Source organism: Balaenoptera musculus, chromosome 17 (genome assembly GCF_009873245.2).
Source record: "Balaenoptera musculus isolate JJ_BM4_2016_0621 chromosome 17, mBalMus1.pri.v3, whole genome shotgun sequence".
NCBI classification, from domain to species: Eukaryota; Metazoa; Chordata; class Mammalia; order Artiodactyla; family Balaenopteridae; genus Balaenoptera; species Balaenoptera musculus.
In genome coordinates, this window is record NC_045801.1 from 28381838 (window position 1) to 28399392 (window position 17555).

A 17555-nucleotide genomic window follows, 5' to 3' on the forward strand; every position below is an offset into this window, starting at 1 on the left:
CTATTGCCGTTTATTTATTAATTCATTTAAAAGAACATATCAAGAATTTACTGTTTCACACCGAAGAAGATAAGTATCTTTTGATACTTATCAAAAGATAAGTGGGATACAGTTTGTGTCATAGTAAAACGAGGGTAAAAAGATAATTTCAACTCACCCTGCTAAGTGCCATTATAGTGATTTTTTTTTCTATTCTGATCAAGTTATGCTGGTCTTTATTTTTGTAGGTATTCTCATGGCAATTAATATTATTTATAAATTCCTGAAAAATAAAAGCAGCTATTTTCCACACAAATGTAATTCATGTATCTAAATAAATCTAGAAGACACATAGTAAATAATTACCTATTTCTAGTTTCTCCTAGGAGTAACGTGAATCCATATTGCTTTTTCTGATTACCCAGATTGCTTTTTGTAATTATCCTACTAATATTTACAGTTTTAAAAATTATTTTCATTCTTTCCAGGTCAGCATTATCAGATCTATTGAGCAGATGAGGAAACTGAGGCAGAAGAGTCAGCCTTACCTGATAATCAGTATAATAGATGAGACCACAGTTCAGATTGTCTGATTGCACCTCTTAGTTTTCTTGGAAGATTCATCCAATGACTTTTGTGTGGTTTCTAATGGTAAATATGAGGGGTTTTTATGGAGTCACTGAGTAACATGAGATACCCATTTACAAGAAGGGTTAAAACACACACGCACACATTGGATCATTTCCAACATCAGCTACTGAGCAGCTGTCACAATTCTCTTGAGTTGGATGGAGTCTTTTTTCAAGTTATGAAATGTCCCATATCCAATTACCAATCCCCAGAAAACCCAGGCCCTGGCTTTGCACTGTGCAACCAAATGATACACTTGTGATGCCAGAGCAAAGCGATTACATAAATAATTTACTTGAGTCTTCTTTAATCCTATACAAGAGCAGCTTATGGTAATCCTAATTAGTATTTAACTCACCCAGCACAGTCATGTAACAGTAATCTTCTATTGAATTTCCAACATTGAGCACGAAAGGGTGCAAGATTTTTAAAGAATGTGTTCCTAGTTTGCATAAATCAATGATGTGAGTCAAAATATACACAAAATTGGTTTATTTGAAAGGTAGCAGTGTTCTAGATGCAAACTATAAGATACTTTCTAAGATGTCAAAAAAACCCTAGAGGTGGTGGGGGAGTTCTCAGCATTATCATTTTAAATCTAGGCTCTTTAGTATCGTAAACTGCTATTACATATTTTCGATTCAGCTATTTTTGTTCCATTTCAAAATATTTTCATAATAACTTGTTTTCCATTTTCTCATATTTGCTTTTGAGCTATTAGAAGTTATTTCTATGAGCAATTTTTGATTCGCTTTCATATACAATACTATGAAATAAAAACTACTCATTTTTAACATTTATGTACCATTTAAGATTGTTTCCTTTTTGATAATCGGTAGCAGAATGGTGAATATAACTGTCATTACTTTGGATCATTGTTTTGTAAGAGATGAGGTGAAACAAAAAATTCTTTGGGGTAGTTGTATGATTTTTGTGTATCTTGGACTCAAAATTTACATAATTAAGTCCAGTTGGTTCAATGACTACACTTAAACTATAAATTCATCAGAAATATAAAGTTGTATCTCTAGAACATGAACCAAAAATTAACATAAAGGCTTTCTTCAGCTACACTCAATTGTTACCTTCTTTGGTGCTCCTATAATGTTCATTCACTAGTCCATTCATATATTAATTCCTTTGTCCATTCATCCACAAATGAGTATCATACAAAGTAAAAATTAGTCATGTTTCCTTCCCTCCAGGAGATGCACGCTGAAGTTGGAAAACCAGTGTTGAAATTAGGCACAGGTGCTTCTTACAGAAAAACAATGGTGGGGAACCTAAACCAGAGCAAGAAACGTCAGAATGTTTCGACAATGACTCAAGCTGAATTTTGAAGGGCAAGTAGGAATGCCGTAAGTAGAAAGGCTTTCCAGGTTGGTGGATTTTCCAATGTATTAGAGATATAACAACTTGGTACTTTTGGGGACTCTTTAACCAGAGAAGTAAGTAAATGGCAGATCAAGAAGGGCCTAGGTGCTACAGCAGAGCTTGAATTTTACCTTGCAAACTAGGAAGTTATTGAGAAATTTCAAGTAGGGGAATAAAATGACCAGGCTTGAATTTTAGTAAGGTCACTTAGGCAATAATGTGGAAGATATATTGGAGGAAACATGGAGCAACTGGAGTGAGGAAATATTAAGAGCCGACTGAAGTAATCTGGGCTTGAACTAAGAGGGCCTAAATTAAGCAGGCAGGGGGACAATTTACAGTCTTGCTACACCCAAAATGGTCTCGATCAGCAGCACGAGCATGTTTGAGAAGCTTGCCTGAAATACAGCATCTTGTGCCATATCCCTTACCTTCAGAATCAGTATTTTAACAAGCTCCTCAGGTAATCTGTATGTCTGGGAGGCACCACGCAGTACGGGCAGTTACTGGAGGAACAAGAAAATCACTCTTAGGTGTGGTCAGTTTGAGGTGTTTACGGAACATTCAAGGAAGCTGATCCGTAGCAGTTGAGTATATGGATCTGGAGGCTGGGTTGGAGATGCAATTTAACATTTATCAACCTGTTAGTATTTGAAGCCATGGTCCGACCCAACTTTCCTGGTATCTGCCCAGGAAATTATATCATTAGGCAGAGGGCCCGGAGGGAGCACTAAGAAACACCATTATTTAAAGTTCCATACAGCAAAAGGTATCCACAAGAAACAGAAGGAGCTTCCAGTGGTAGGTATAAACAACGTGAGCAGTGGGAAGAGTTCCAAGTGGCCGGATGGTCAACATTCTCATTTTCCAGCAGAGGTCACATAAGAATAGACAAAAGTCCATGGATTTGGCAATCTTGATGTCAGAGTAAAGCTATGGGTGGAGATTATTTCCCATTAAGTTCTTTCTTGACCTTAGTAAGTGGGGATGCAATTTAGTTTCTGCTTTCAAAGTTCAGATGAGTAGAGTATGTGAGAGGAGCTTGGTATGGAGTCAGTTTACAATGTTCTCTCTTCCAATAAGATGGTAAATTCTTTGAGGAATAAGGAAGGCACATAGAGATGAGTAAGACCCAGTCCTAACCCTCAGCGTTTATAACAAATAAGAAATAAGATATCTGTAGTACAAGGTGGGACATATATTATAAAATATTATAGGAATTCAAAAGAGGCATACACTACATCCAAACAATCAGAAGAGGCTGCTTACCTCTCCTCAACTGTTATTACAGAGATCTGCTTACTTAACATTTACATACTTAACACTTAAACTATATTCACTGCTTGACTTTTTCTCTTAACAAATCTGATGAATTATTAATAAAGTCCCACTTATTCCAAAATCCAAGGAAACTTCAAACTCATTCATGAGATATTTATTAAAATAACACATTTAGGGAAAAAAATCAATACAATTGTATACATCATTACTGAAAACTGTATACCATCATACAAAAAAGGATTTTATTTTGGGAAATCAATTCCTAATTTATGGCAAGTTTTACTTTCAGAAATAAAACCACAAAACAACACAATCTAATTCAATCTTAAAGGCTGGCATGCTGAGCAAGGAATGTTCTTATTCTTTGTAGGAGCTCCTTCTTTACACTGTCAGGTACCAGGGCTGAAATATAAAAATAAAAACATAAGAGTAAAGAAGATCCCAATTAATATATGTCAATTTGAGATTTGGTATTTTATTCAGGACTACCAACAAAATAATATAAGTAACCCTTATGCTTCAATAAAAAAAGACATTTGAGAAAATAAAGTATATTTGCAATTCATTATTTGAATGAATTATCTAATACCTAAAAATATATTGCACATGTGAAAATTCTTTAAACTAGGAATAGAAAAGGCCTTTTTTAAACAGAGGCTGTAAAAGATTGATGAATTTGATTCAAATGCAACAACTTAATAAGCTTGGTCAAAATCACCATAAACAAAAACAAAAACTGAGAAAACACTGCTAATCTCTCTACTACACAATTTCTTCAATTTGATATGAAAAAGATCAGCAGGCTTACAGAAAAATGAGCAAAGGAGATGAAGAAAAGGAGAGGCATATAGTTCTTGAATGTAAAAGGAGTTTAACCTCACAACAGAAATGAAAATTAAAACCACATTCAGATAGCATGTTTTACCAATGAGATTGGCTAAAATCCAAAGGTTAATAATATATGTATTGGCAAGACTGAGGGAAAACTGGCCCTCTCATATTAGCTGGTGGGAGAATAAATTGGCAAAACATTTTGGGGAAAGTAATCTGGCAATACTGTATTGAAATAAATGCATATACTTGAATCAGCAAAGATGCAAAAGCTTTAACAGTAGCTGTATTTGTTATAGGCTTATTTTTAAAATTTTGAACCATGTAACTGTATTATCTACTCAGAATATTAAACTAAAAATGGGAAAATGGGAGTTCTCTGGTGGCCTAGTGGCTAGGATCCCAGGCTTTCACTGTTGTGTGGCCCGGGTTCAATCCCTGGTTGGGAAATGGAGATCCTGCAAGCCATGTGGCATGGCAAAAAAAAAGGAAAAAAAGCCCTGCTCTTTGAAATTTAAATTAATATTAAATGTCAATAAATAAATCTACACTATTTTCCCCCTTTTTGGCTACTAAAAATAAGGACAATAGGGAATTAACTATACAGATACTCCTCTTTATAAATTTACTGTAAGCCTGCCTAGAAATAAAGACTACATAATTAATTCAAGTCCACTGGAAATGTGATCACTATGTATGTTAAATATACTTTTAATCAAAATTATGGTGATGGAGAACAGATCAGCTGCCTTGGGGTTACAGATGTGGTGTGACTATGAAGGAACAGCTTGAGGGAGTTTTTTAGAGTGAATCTATACATGTGTATAAAGTTCATAGAACTGACACTAAAAAAGGGTCAGTTTTACTGTATGTTAATTTAAAAAATAAAAAATACTTCTCTTGACAATAAAAAGAACACTATGAAAATAAAAGAAAAGATTTATTTTTACTTCTCTTTTCTTTTTTGCTCATTCTCTAGCAAGGGAGCTACAAGGGATTGAAATGCCCAACACACAAGTATTGAAGGAGAAGCAGAGGATAATTTCTACCCTGTTAACAGATTAAGTTCTTAAATGTTAACAGATTAAGCATAAATTACAGAAAAAAAGTAGAAGAAGAAATTATAGAAATTTATTTTAAAACATAAATCCATGGGGAGAACAATAAATACTGCTTTTTCCCCCTCCTTTTCCTGAGACATGATTGACCAAAAGTCATGTTTAGCTGTAAACAGCCCTACAAAGATGGCTGGAAAGGACCATGAGATGTCGTAGCTCCTTCCACATGGCAGCAGTTCAGGGGACTAGTATTCCCTAGTAATAACATCTGTGATTTTTAAATAATTTACTTTTCACACTTAAATTCTTTTTAATATTTCTGTGTGAGGAAACAACTAACGGGTCATCTAATTTACCTGCTTCCACTTATAATACAACTCTCCCTCCTCCCACTGACTTCCTCAAATGAAATGATGAAAATAATCTCGTTACACTTAATTATATGATATAACTCCTGACTTAATATTTATTACATATAAATATTTTGTTAATAGTTTGTTAATATACTACTTCCTCTCTTTCCTTTGGCTTCTCTAAACAAGGTATTAAAGGGAGAAATTAAGAAGGTAGCTGAAGTGTGAGTCTTAAATATGAATTACCCTGACCATGAAGTTATGGAGCTACCAAATTCTTAATTAGACATTCAAGAAGACATTTTTGTTTATTTTTAATAAGGAAAGAGAGCAATGACTCAGGGGCTGGTGTAAAACTCTGAATTATTAAATATCAGGCTAAAGTTTACAAATCCTAGCTTCAGGTAATATTTGCCTCTACAAAATCCTGTACTTTAAAAACGATCTAACAACCACATCAATTTACATTTGTGTACTGTTTTAACAGTGCAAAAACGTTTTACACCTCTTACTTGTTTGTTACTCAAGACCATGCACAAAAGTTGGTGAGGCAACTATAACTCTTCCCAAAGAGGAGATGCAAGTACCCACATAATTTTGGAAAGGGTGATTTTCCTTGTAAAAAGAAAGAAAAGCTGCACCAGCAAAAGAGAAAAAAAAAAAATCATGTCTTAGCCCACATTTCCTTTCACACAATTTGTATTCATTCCTTACCTCTGCCTTTTGGTGTGATTTCAGCCACCAAGTCATCAACAGTAACGTGTTCTAGTCCTTTTTCTTTAATTACCTCTTATGCAAAAGCAAAAAACAAATCATATCATTTAAAATCATTATCTGTAAGAAAGATTTTCATAGAGGAAGGGTTAAGATCATGTTTTTAGAGTACAGACTGGTCTTTAAAAAAAAAAAAAAGGACACTTCTTTTTTTCTTTTCTAATGAAGGTTTTAGTTCAACCTTAAACACAGTATGTATTCACCAGATCAAAAACATAAAACAAATAATTATAACACTTAGAATAAATGTGAACTCTAAATTCAAATCTAATATTTGTAAAAAACTGGAAATTTACAACTGCACAGATCTTATTTCACGATAATCATATCAGCTCTTGAATGTATGGAGGGGAAAAAACTGTAATTTAAGTCTAACTTGTAATTTCACAGCCCCAAATTAAAATACAGAACAACTCCTTTCTCTTCTCTAGGCTGGGCCAAAAGAAGGAGAAAGGAGTTTACACTTATTGGATCCGTATTATGTGCTGGGTGCTTTGCATCATTTAATATTCACGATAATCTGACAGGCTGGGCATTTTTCCCACTTCAGAGGTGAGGCAAGTGAGGCTTAAAGATTAAATAACTCATTCAAACACGACTTGAAATCTAGCTCTAGTCTTACCAGTGAAGGTCTGTATGACCTCAAAGTCTATGCTTTTATTAATTTGGCACATTGCCTTCTTCCGGTTAATGATATAGTTTCTATTATCATTTGTAGAAACCAATATGAGAATTCATTATAAATATCCAGAATTCCAGCATACCAAAAGCTGAGCCAGAAAGGAAGGAGGCTCATCTTAGTGACACGTGTAATTTATCTAATGGCATAATCATCAATACCTAATTGCAATTTAACAAGCTCCCATTTTATAATTTTAAAAATACATGTAATTTTCTAAGAGCTTTTATAGATGATTTTTTCAAAAATAACACTGTTAAAGATAGGAGATATAATTCCTGTAAGTCTGCCAACCATAAAGTGCTCAACGTGTTAAGAAAAACAGACTAGGAATAATTAATGTTTCACTTTGAGTAGGCACAGCAAAAAAGGTGGGATTCCATATTCCATGCCAGAGGAAATCTTGCCTCACTTGTTTTAAAAGAAACACAAAGAAAATTTCTAAAAATTAAGGAACAGGTCTACATATTATCATTGAGAGGAGGTAATCTATTACCACAAGATTCAATTTTCTATTTGTTTAAAATTATGCTTGAGCACTCAATATATCTTAAAATACTGACTATAATTTTTCTAATGAATTCCAAACCAACACAGTTGACAGCAATGGAATTAGCTTATCTTCTAAATGAAACAGATTACCTTTACAGTGTGCCTTCAACTGATCCTTCCAGCCACATTCAATTAATTTAGCTCTCAGCAACTCTTTGAGGCTGTTGAAAAAGAAGTGTTTCCAAATTAAACTACAAAAGTATACAATATCTTACATAGGAATGTTTGAAGCAAAGCTTCAACTGTTCAATTAAAAAATCCCACCTTCCAGTTATAAAACTTTAACCATGGCCTAATCTTGGTTCTACCACTAAAAAGTTCTTTGATCTTATGCAAGTCATTTAAATGCTGGGCCTCATTTTCGTCATCAGTAAAATTCAATGAAGTGGATGGGGTACAATTCTTCTTAAGAAATCCTACTCTCTGGCCTTCTCACACACTTTCTACTTCCCTCCACCAACAGGAATATTGTGGGTTTTGTACAACTTCAGAAGGGTATTAGTTGAGTTTGAAGCAGCTGTACTTTTGAAATCTTCAAACTCCAAAATCCATTCTTTAACTACAAATTCTTACCCATTAGCTCTCTTACTGCCCCATTATATCTCTAACCTCATAGACTTGCCCCTCCCTTTTTCTCATTATCCTTCTAAATTACACATTAACTATGGTATCTCATTAATTCTAAGACTGTGTTTTCCCACATTTTAACAATTCAGTAATTGGCATGCCTATCATAATTTAATTGGCAGTATTTTCTTTATTCTTAAAGGTTAAAAAAATATTGGTGTGTATTACAACTAATGGCATCATGGGTGCAATAAAATATTTTATCCTTTTGCAATACCTAGTCTTACAAAACCTCAATCTTCAACCTAAATCACCTCATTTCTCAGCTTAAACATGTCAAGTCCCAAACCAAACTGCTTCTTTTTCAATATTCCTAACATCCACTATGTGACATTTCCATCTAGATGTTTAAGTCATTTAATCATAACAGGGACAAAACCCAACTCTTGCTTCTCTTCCATCTCAAGCTGTTTTCCTTGTCAGACTGGCAACTCCATTCTTCCGGATCCTCAGGCTAGAAACCTTGGCAGCATCCTTCACTCAGCAATTTTGATAACACTAACATCCAATCCATAAGCACATCCTATTGGTTCCAGTTTTAAAATATATACCTGAAATCCAAATGTTTCTCACCACCTCTGCCATTACTACCTAGTTGAAGCCACCATCTTCTCTTGACTGGACTGTTGCCAAAGCCTCCTAACTGGTCCCCCTGCTACTTCCCTTGTACACGTCCTTCTCCTCTCACTGCTCAAAGCCCTCCAGTGGCTTCCCAATTTACTCAGAATACAATTTCAAGTCTTTACTACAACCTAAATGACCCTGCATGGTCTGCCCCCTCCGAAGCAATGCCTCTGACTTTACTGTTTCTCTCCTTCACCCAGCTGACTCAGTCTTATTAGTTTCCATGGGTTCCTCAAAATGCCAGGCAAGGGAACTCCCTGGCTGTCCAGTGGTTAGGACTTGGCGCTTTCACTGCTGGAGCCTCGGTTCCATCCCTGGTCGGGGAACTAAGGTCCCACAAGGCACACAAGGAAAAAAAAATGCCAGGAAAGCTCCTGTGTCAGGACCATGGCTCTTAGGAGTCCCCTCACTCCCTCATATCCTTTTGATCTCAGTGAAGCCTACTTTTTTTTTTCTTATCCAGAATAACACACCTGATTATTCTCTGCTTTATTTTCCCTCTAGAACTCATCACCATCTGACATATTACACATTTATTTTCTGTCTCCTCCCATTAGAATGTAAGCTGTGTAAAAGAACAGGCTTCATTTTGTTCACTACTGTATCTCCAGCACCTTAACAGGACATGGCATATGGTAGAAACGCAGTACTCTAAGCTGCATGAATGAAAACAGATGAAAAAACAGTAATACATAATACCCTATACCCATTATTGGCAATACTATCCTCTCAGTTTCTCAAGGCACTGTTCTAGAGGCTTTCTTCTTCCTCATTCCTCAAGTCAAGCGCTGTTGATTTTACTTTAAAAAAAAAAACCCTGTAAGTTCTCCTTTCCATTTTTGCTGTTTTCCACTTTTAACCTATTATCTTCTGCAATTTATCTCTAGCCCTTCAAGTCTATCCTCCATACTGCCAAAATAACATTCCTAAAGTGCAAATATGATCTAGTCAGTCCCTTTATTAGAATTTTTTAATGACTCCCACCACCCAAGGATAAAGTCAACAACAGATGTTTTTGCAAACTACCACCTATTTTCCTGCCATTTCTTTGACAGTAAAAACACTCCACAACTCTCGGTGTAAGAAATCCGGGTAGGGCTCTAGCATTGGAAATGTGACCTAGGCAACGCTGATTATGAATGGCCTATTACCTAAGTAGGATGGTAATCTAGCTAGGTCCTTTGCTGAAACTACTAGGGGAACGGTAGTCTCAGTTGGAGAGATGCAAATTTTGAACTGCTAATTTCTGCCACCTTGTGGGTAGTGCCTTCTTGAGAATAAAGCCAACAGAGAGGAAAGCAGAGATGAGAGACAGAAAGACAGACATATTCTTGGCAACAATTTTTGAGTGCCTGGACCCAGTGGTGCCTGAAGCACCTTCAAGCCCTAGACTTTTAGTTACACGATCTTATATAGAAATTGGCTGAGCCAGTTACTGAGTTCAGTTTCTTATCATTGTTAATGGAAAGATTTCTGATTATACAAAAGCCACATTTCTCCTGTCCACTGTCTTTCACATTTTAACTGCACAGTTACCCAGAATATTATCATATTGTAACAAATCTCTTTGACTTTGCATATTCGGTTCCATCTGCCTAGACCGTCCTTTCTCCTTTACCGGGTTGGGGAACTGCTAATCCTTCTTACCCAGCTGAAGTACCACTTCTACTATTCTGTGAGAGCTTTACTGATTACCTTAATCCCCAGATAGAATTGAGAGATCCCTCTTGCTCCTTATATATATTTCTCTCATAAAATTTATCACCCTGCTCCTGGAAGCCTTTTTTGATTCCTTAGACTCTCCTCTGTACTTCCAAACCTGTTCATTCTTCAAATATTTACTTGGCCAATTATGTGCTAGGCATGATGCTCGGTATACAGTAGTATTTCTGCTGTCAAGGAACTCAGATTCTATTGATACAAACTAGCAAAGGAGGTGATTATAATACAAAGTGATTAAATACTATGATAGAACAAGGTATTTGGGAGTTAACAGATTTCTAGAAAAGATGATACTTAAATTAAGACCTGATAATGAGCTAGAATTAGTTACAGATGGGGGGAAGGACGAAGAATGTTTCAGAGAGTAGGAATAGCACACATTGCTCTGAGGTAACTGAAACTGGTTCCATCATGTTGTCTCCCTGTTAAAAAGTGGGTAACATTTTATCTTCAATTGTAGTCATCTGGGTATGTATTTTTCTTCTCCATTAGATTAGACATTTTTTGAGAGAGAGTCATTTCCTGTTCATCTTTGTACATGATCCACTTCCCTCCAAGTCTTGCAATATTGAACAGACCTAAGCATTTTTAACAGATGTTAGGAATTGCTTTTGATAATCTCAATTTTCTGTAATTATTTCCACTGACATCAGTTTTGTTACTTTTTAGATTCTTATAACTGTAATTTAAAGATGTTAAATGTAATTAATTAACACAATCGATTACTTACCGTTCTCTTTCTCCAGTTTCTATCAACTTTTGGTTAATTGCTGCTCTCATCTGCGCATCTTTGTTCATCTTGCTAACCTGAACATCAACATGTATTTTCAGATATAGAACACTTACAAAGCATTTTCTTCTAAATCCTCTCAGGCACCTCAACACATTTAACATTCTGTCTATCAACTGAAGGGGTGATAAATTTCAACAATGTGTTAACAAGGTCCTTACACTCAATATTATTTACTGCATCCCAAGAAGTCATGACCATGACTTTACAATTTTCTTCCCCCATGTACCCTTTATTAATGAGTCTTTGGATAATGACAACTACTGTAACATTTATTAAACACTTATGTGCCTGGAACTGAGCTAACGCATTGAGTTTTTAATCTCATTTAATTCCCAGATCTTATTCTTTTATGCAAATACTATTAACATAGTTTGTATTTTACAGATGAGGAAACTGAGGCACCGAGATAGAAAAGTGGTGAAGGCAGGACTTGAACTCAGGTACTGTGACCCCAGAAGCCGCAAAATACTTTAACCGCACATAATAACTGACTGCTAATCATTTCTGCATCTTAATTAACTGTATTCAAAATTTTGGGGAAGCTATATAACCTAAATATCAATAGAAGATTACGCACAGTTTGTGAAAAATGAAATTCCTGGGTAAGGCTCTTAAGTGCTTTACTTTACTTTCCACTAGTATGTACCCAGAATTACAACTGCCAAACTAGCTGTAAATATGTGTGTGTGTATATGCTCTTTATCAAAGCTTGCTGGTTGGGTTAAGGAGAAAACAAATCTCAAATAATTCCTAACTTAGAAAATTCTCAGTTTTCAGTAAAAGCAGACAACCAAAACGGTGTAAAAAGGACGGGGAGGATAAGCTGTAAAACTTGGAATAAGCTAACGTTACTCCACTTATGTGTCACCAACTTGAGACTACTTTTGTTGTCCCCCACCTCGCCGCCTCTATGAAAACTCAAGACTGGCAGTGAGTTTTCAGAGTTGATTTTTTTTTTTTTTTTAATGGAACAGGAAAAAGGAGAGGTTGAGAAAGGACTAAGATATGTTTGCTTTTGCAGTCGCAGGCTAACATTTTCAAAATAATACTAAGGTCTAGTCCGTACCATTAGCAGAATACTGAACTTGATCTTGCCTTGGCCCCCAAAATACGGAGAGTGACCTTGGACAAGTCAGTTCTTAAAGGCCTCAGTTTTCTCACTGGTAAAACAAGGGCGCTAGGGGATCCCTCCCAGTTCAGACAGTCTTTGGGAAAACAGAATAGGGCGGAGACAGCGGGAGAGGCGGGAGGGGAGGAGCCAGAAAACAAAGCGAGGACTGGCTTCAGGCCAACTCCGGTAGCACGCCCTGTCGGAGAGCCCTACAGGCCCGCGAGCGCGGGTCGGGGAAGCTAACGAAAGACAGCACATCGAAAGGAGCCTGGGCTGGGCCCGGGTCCCGGCCCTGAGGACCACGGGCATAGCTCACCACCATCACCGCGGGCGAGGGCCGTCCCTTCCCAGCGACGAAATGACCCTTGCGCTGACGACCGTTACCTACCACACTCTTCGGCTGCCCGGACCTAGACCCTCAGTAGCTCGGGCACCTAAGCACACAGAAAGCTAGCACACGCATTTCCGGGGCGGGGTCTCGCCACCCTGCCTATAATGTGAGAATTTAACCAGCGCGGGCCGCCTCCTGGTCGCTCAGCCCTCTGGGTAAGAGAGTTCAGATCCTGCTGTCGCACGGGCGTTGAGTTCCCGCAAAACTACATATCCCAGCATGCAACAGAGCCAACTTCCCCGTGGGCACTACATTTCCCAGAAGGCACGCTACGCCGCAGTGTTTTCTGGGATGGGAACCACGCCGCTTCCCAGCCACGGTGATACGATTGAGGCGCGGACCTTTCAACCCGAACTTTATTAATTCTCACGCTAGGCCCCTGGAAGGCGATGGAGGTGGCCGCTAATTGCTCCCTGCGGGTGAAGAGACCTCTGTTGGATCCCCGCTTCGAGGGTTATAAGCTCTCCCTCGAGCCGCTGCCCTGTTACCAGCTGGAGCTTGACGCAGGTGGGTAGCGGCGGTGCCCCCTAGCACTCTGTTCCTTTCTCCTTTTGGCTTCCGAAACTCGACGCTTCCCGCATTTTCTTCTTTTCTGACTCCGGCTAGCCAGGCAACCGTGGCCTTCCTCACGGCCTGCCCGGCAGGGGTGGACCAGAGTGGCTGCCTCTGGAGAATGATGCCCATCCCCGACCCCCGAGGGAGCCGCCTTCGAGTGGCTCTGCCGTAGCGGGACCCTGGGCCGGCCCTAGGCTCCGCTGCCCGTGCTCCGAGGTCCTGCATGCGGGTGCTTTCTGGGCTCCGCCCGCCTGTCTGTCCTGGCCTGGCCCCTGCTGCGGAGAGAGCTCAGGGCAGGCTTTCTTCCTGGAGCATCCTCTGTAAACGTGTGCGTTGAGAAGTCACACCTCTTTGGAGGACCTTCTGCTTCTGTTTCCTCTGGCCGAGACCCAGTTCTTAGAAGAGAAACTCCATTGCAGTTAGGAGCGTTTTCAATTACCTACGGGCCATCAGATTAAGGACTCTATCGTAGATTACATCTCGAGAAAAATTTGAGGAAAAGTTGGTTTAGCACCCACACTTCTACTACTTGTTTTGTTTATCTGTAGGTGGCGGGAATATTCATCCTTGTTTTTACAAGGTAAAGAATGGCATTTTTGTTAATGATAAAGAGCTCAAAGATTGCATTTTTAATACACAGCCCTGCTGATTCTGATGCATGTTGTCAGTGGATCACACTTTGAGAAATAATCTAGAGTTAATGAGTTTTATAGAATCAAATAAATGTTTATTCATTTAATATATAAATTATATAAGTTCAGAAATCTCTATTGAGAGCCTGTTTTATGTTATATGCTGATACAATCAAGATGAATATGACACAGCCAGTAACATAAAAATGTTGTTGTCTAGTTAGGAAGAAAAGTGTAAGCAAATAATTATAAGACAGTAAGGCAGTGATAGGGATATGTACAAAACATATTGATAATGTTCAGTATCTTTCCCAAACCAGCCTGGGACATCTGGGAAAGCTTCCAAAAGAAGTTGATATCTAAGTTGAGCTTTAAAGAATAGGTAGTTGATCAGGATAAGAGAAAATGAGTTTGATGTTTCTTTTCATTCCCTTCCTTTCTCTCTCCCACCCCATATAAATAAATGATACCACCATGTTAGTTAGCCTTGCATTAAAAAACCACCCCAAAACTTAGTGGCTCAAAACAGTAAGCAGTTATTATTGCTTACAAGTCTACAGGTCAGCTAGGTGGTTCTAGTCATGACTGTGTAGTCTTTTCTCATATGTTTGGGGTTTCTCTGGCTGTAGGCTGGTTTAAGATGATTTCAGATGGTCTCTTATCCTTCAGCATGCTGGCACAGGGTTATTCCAAGAGTCTTGTCTTGAAGAGTTTTTCAAGCTCTGATTGCAGTAAGTGTGCTATTGTCCCGTTGGCCAAAGCAAGTCGTATAATCAAGCTTAGTGTCAATATGGGAAGCTCAAACCAAAGGGCATAATAGATCCAGGGAAGCATAAAAAATTGGGACTACTAGTGCAGGTTGACATAATTGCTCATGCGAGAGTCATCTTTGGTGTATTTCTTCTCTTTTGTCCCCTATTGTTTCTCAGCAAATCTAGTCAACTCAAAATCTTGACTTCTCCATGCCTCTACCCTTGCCCAAATCCTTGTTGTTTCTTACCTGAACTATAGTACCTTCCTGACTAGGCTTCCTGCCTTCGATTTTGGGCTCCTTCATTCCATTCTTTGGAAGGCAGTACTTATAGTTTTTTATCGATAACTCTACATTTGTTTGATATCTGTTTCCTCCACTAGACTGTGAGCTCCATGGATACAGCGGTGTTTCTCTTGTGCTTGGCATAGTGGGTACTCAATACATTGAGTGAATGAAGAAGAGAGGTTGTTGTTGAGGTCATTCCATTCATGGGAAGCATGGAAAAAGGGAAAATAGATTGTGTGCAGGGCACTATTGCAGTGCTGTATTGCCTGAGCAAAAAATCTGCTGGGAAAATGAGAGGACTTAGGTGAGGGCACTTTTTGTCTTTTGTACTTTATCCTGTGAGTCAGTGTTTCCCAGACTTTTCCATGGGCAATTACAATAGAAAATAAAGCTCAGCTGTCATAGATTTACCAACTTTTTAATTTGCTAAGTGCAGGTGTTTCTTAAGAACTATCACGTACTCACCCACACTTTCATAAACAAAAGGATATTTTGACACCAAAAAAGCAGGAAGCAAAATCTCACAATAAATAGTCCTCTTAATTGAATACATTAACTTTATGAAAAACTAAGTTGTTCTTTTTCGCCCCTCATTTCACCAGTGTTGGTCTTAGATTCTGTTTGGGATGCACAAGTGGAGGTGATGAGGTGCCATTTAGGGTTTTAAGTGTGGAAGGGAAGTGGCAGGTTTGGGGATTGAATAGTTCACTCCTAGGCTCTGTGGAGATTGAGTTTGGAAGATGAGGGGAATGGAGATGGGGAGACCAGTTTGGAGGCTTTGCTAATCGTTCACGTGAGGAGCTTTCATTAAGAATTAATTACTTGAGGAGGATGATGAAGAAGAGGTTAATTCTTTTAAAAACTGCCATTTCTAGAGATATTGTGAGGTGTGATTGAGCTACTCCTCCTGACAGTTTGATTTCTTTTATAACCAACCTAAGGGGTTCATGTTAATTCAGCAGACGGTTGGCGGGCACCTGTGGAGTGTGAAGCTTCCCAGTTGGGATGTGAGAATGAAGATGTGGTGTCTGGTCTCAAATTGCTTGGAGCTTTGAGTTTTATTCTCTTGTCTTAAATGTTATTAAATTGTTCTGAAACCCCCTATGCTAAATAAACAGTAAATGTCACTTTGTCTTTTTCTTTCCAAAGAACTAAGCAAAAAAACCTTTTGTATAAAATTGTAACTGCCCTTTGAGCCAGCAGTTCCACTTCTGGAATTCATCTTATATTTTTTCCCTAGACTCTTCATTAAGTAAATGTATATATTTTCCTCCTATATTTCACCTAGCTAAGTCATACTCTGTTCTTTCATCTTGGTTTACATGTTACTTACTCAGATTCCTTTCTTGACTATCTAGTAAAAATCTATACTATAGAATCTATACAAATTAGAATCTGTACTTTTCCACAGTACCTGATTCTTCATAGACTTTATCACCCTTTAGCATTTGGTGTCTGTTTTCTCTGCTAAGACTGCTAGTTCTGTATTGAGAGTCCCGTATCCGTCTTTTTCAATGTTTCATCTCTGGAGCTTCAGCATGACTGATGAATAATAGAAGATTTTATATCACGCACAACCTAAACAGCTTTATTGAGCTATAACAATAATCTACACATATTTAAGTGTATAGTTTGATAAGTTTTTTTTTTTTATGATTTCTAGACAATCAGATGTTTTTATTTATTTTATATTTTTGGCTGTGTTGGGACTTCGTTTCTGTGCGAGGGCTTTCTCTAGTTGTGGCAAGCGCGGGCCTCTCACTATCGCGGCCTCTCTTGTTGCGGAGCACAGGCTCCAGACCTGCAGGCTCAGTAATTGTGGCTCACGGGCCCAGTTGCTCCGCGGCATGTGGGATCTTCCCAGACCAGGGTTCGAACCCGTGTCCCTGCATTGGCAGGCAGATTCTCAACCACTGCGCCACCAGGGAAGCCCTAGTTTGAGAAGTTTTGACATGTGTTCATATACACTCATGAAGTCATCACCACAGTCAAGATATTAAACTTAGCTACCATCCCCAAAAGTTCCCTTGTGCCTTTCTGTCACTGGCCCTCTGTTCCTCCCTCTTCCCTCTCAGTCCCTAAGCAACAACTGATCTGTCACTGTAGATTCATTTGTATTTTCTAAAGTTTTATATACATAGAATTACACAGTATGTACTTTTTTGTCTGGCTTCTCTTACTCATCATAATTACTTTGAATTTATTCTTGTTGCATGAGAGAGAGATTTTGAAATCTCTGGCTGTAATTGTGGATTTTTCTCTTCTTCCTTACAGTTCTGTCAGTTTTTGCTTCATATATTTTAGGTTGCATAAACATTATTGATTATTATGTTCTTTGATAAATTGACTACTTTATCATTATGAAATAACCTTTATATCCTTGGTGATAGTCTGCCCTGAATTCTCCTGTTTGATAGTAAAATAGTCACTTCAGCTTTCTTCTAATTAATGTTACCATAGTGTGTATATATATATCTTTCATTCTTTTACTTTTAACCTATTTGTGTCTTAGTATTTAACATGCATTTCTTTTTTTTTTTAAATTTATTT

The 17555-nt window shown here is 37.9% G+C and overlaps 2 protein-coding genes across 4 annotated transcripts in view; one reads left to right on the forward strand and one right to left on the reverse strand.

Moving 5' to 3' along the window:
- Positions 1-2522: 2522 nt before the first annotated feature.
- Positions 2523-12862, reverse strand: ENY2 (ENY2 transcription and export complex 2 subunit). Of its 2 annotated transcripts, none has more exons than XM_036830503.1 (5): positions 12777-12862; positions 11215-11291; positions 7602-7672; positions 6221-6295; positions 2523-3666 (listed from the first exon to the last, which is right to left on the reverse strand). In XM_036830503.1, exons 2-5 carry the CDS (start codon positions 11280-11282, stop codon positions 3590-3592), a joined length of 291 nt encoding a protein of 96 aa, XP_036686398.1. In that variant the 5' UTR covers positions 11283-11291; positions 12777-12862; the 3' UTR covers positions 2523-3589. The 2 variants fall into 2 exon arrangements, with proteins under 2 accessions (XP_036686398.1, XP_036686397.1); XM_036830502.1 differs by having other exon boundaries at positions 12705-12857.
- A 193-nt stretch (positions 12863-13055) lies between these two features.
- Positions 13056-17555, forward strand: part of NUDCD1 (NudC domain containing 1) — a 91793-nt gene continuing 87293 nt past the window's right edge. Inside the window, exon 1 of one of the 2 annotated variants that reach the window (XM_036830894.1) lies at positions 13056-13286. In XM_036830894.1, coding sequence (XP_036686789.1) covers positions 13169-13286 — 118 coding nt within the window. In that variant the 5' untranslated portion in view covers positions 13056-13168. The remainder of the gene's footprint in view (positions 13287-17555) is intronic. The other variant, XM_036830895.1, reaches the window with a different exon arrangement.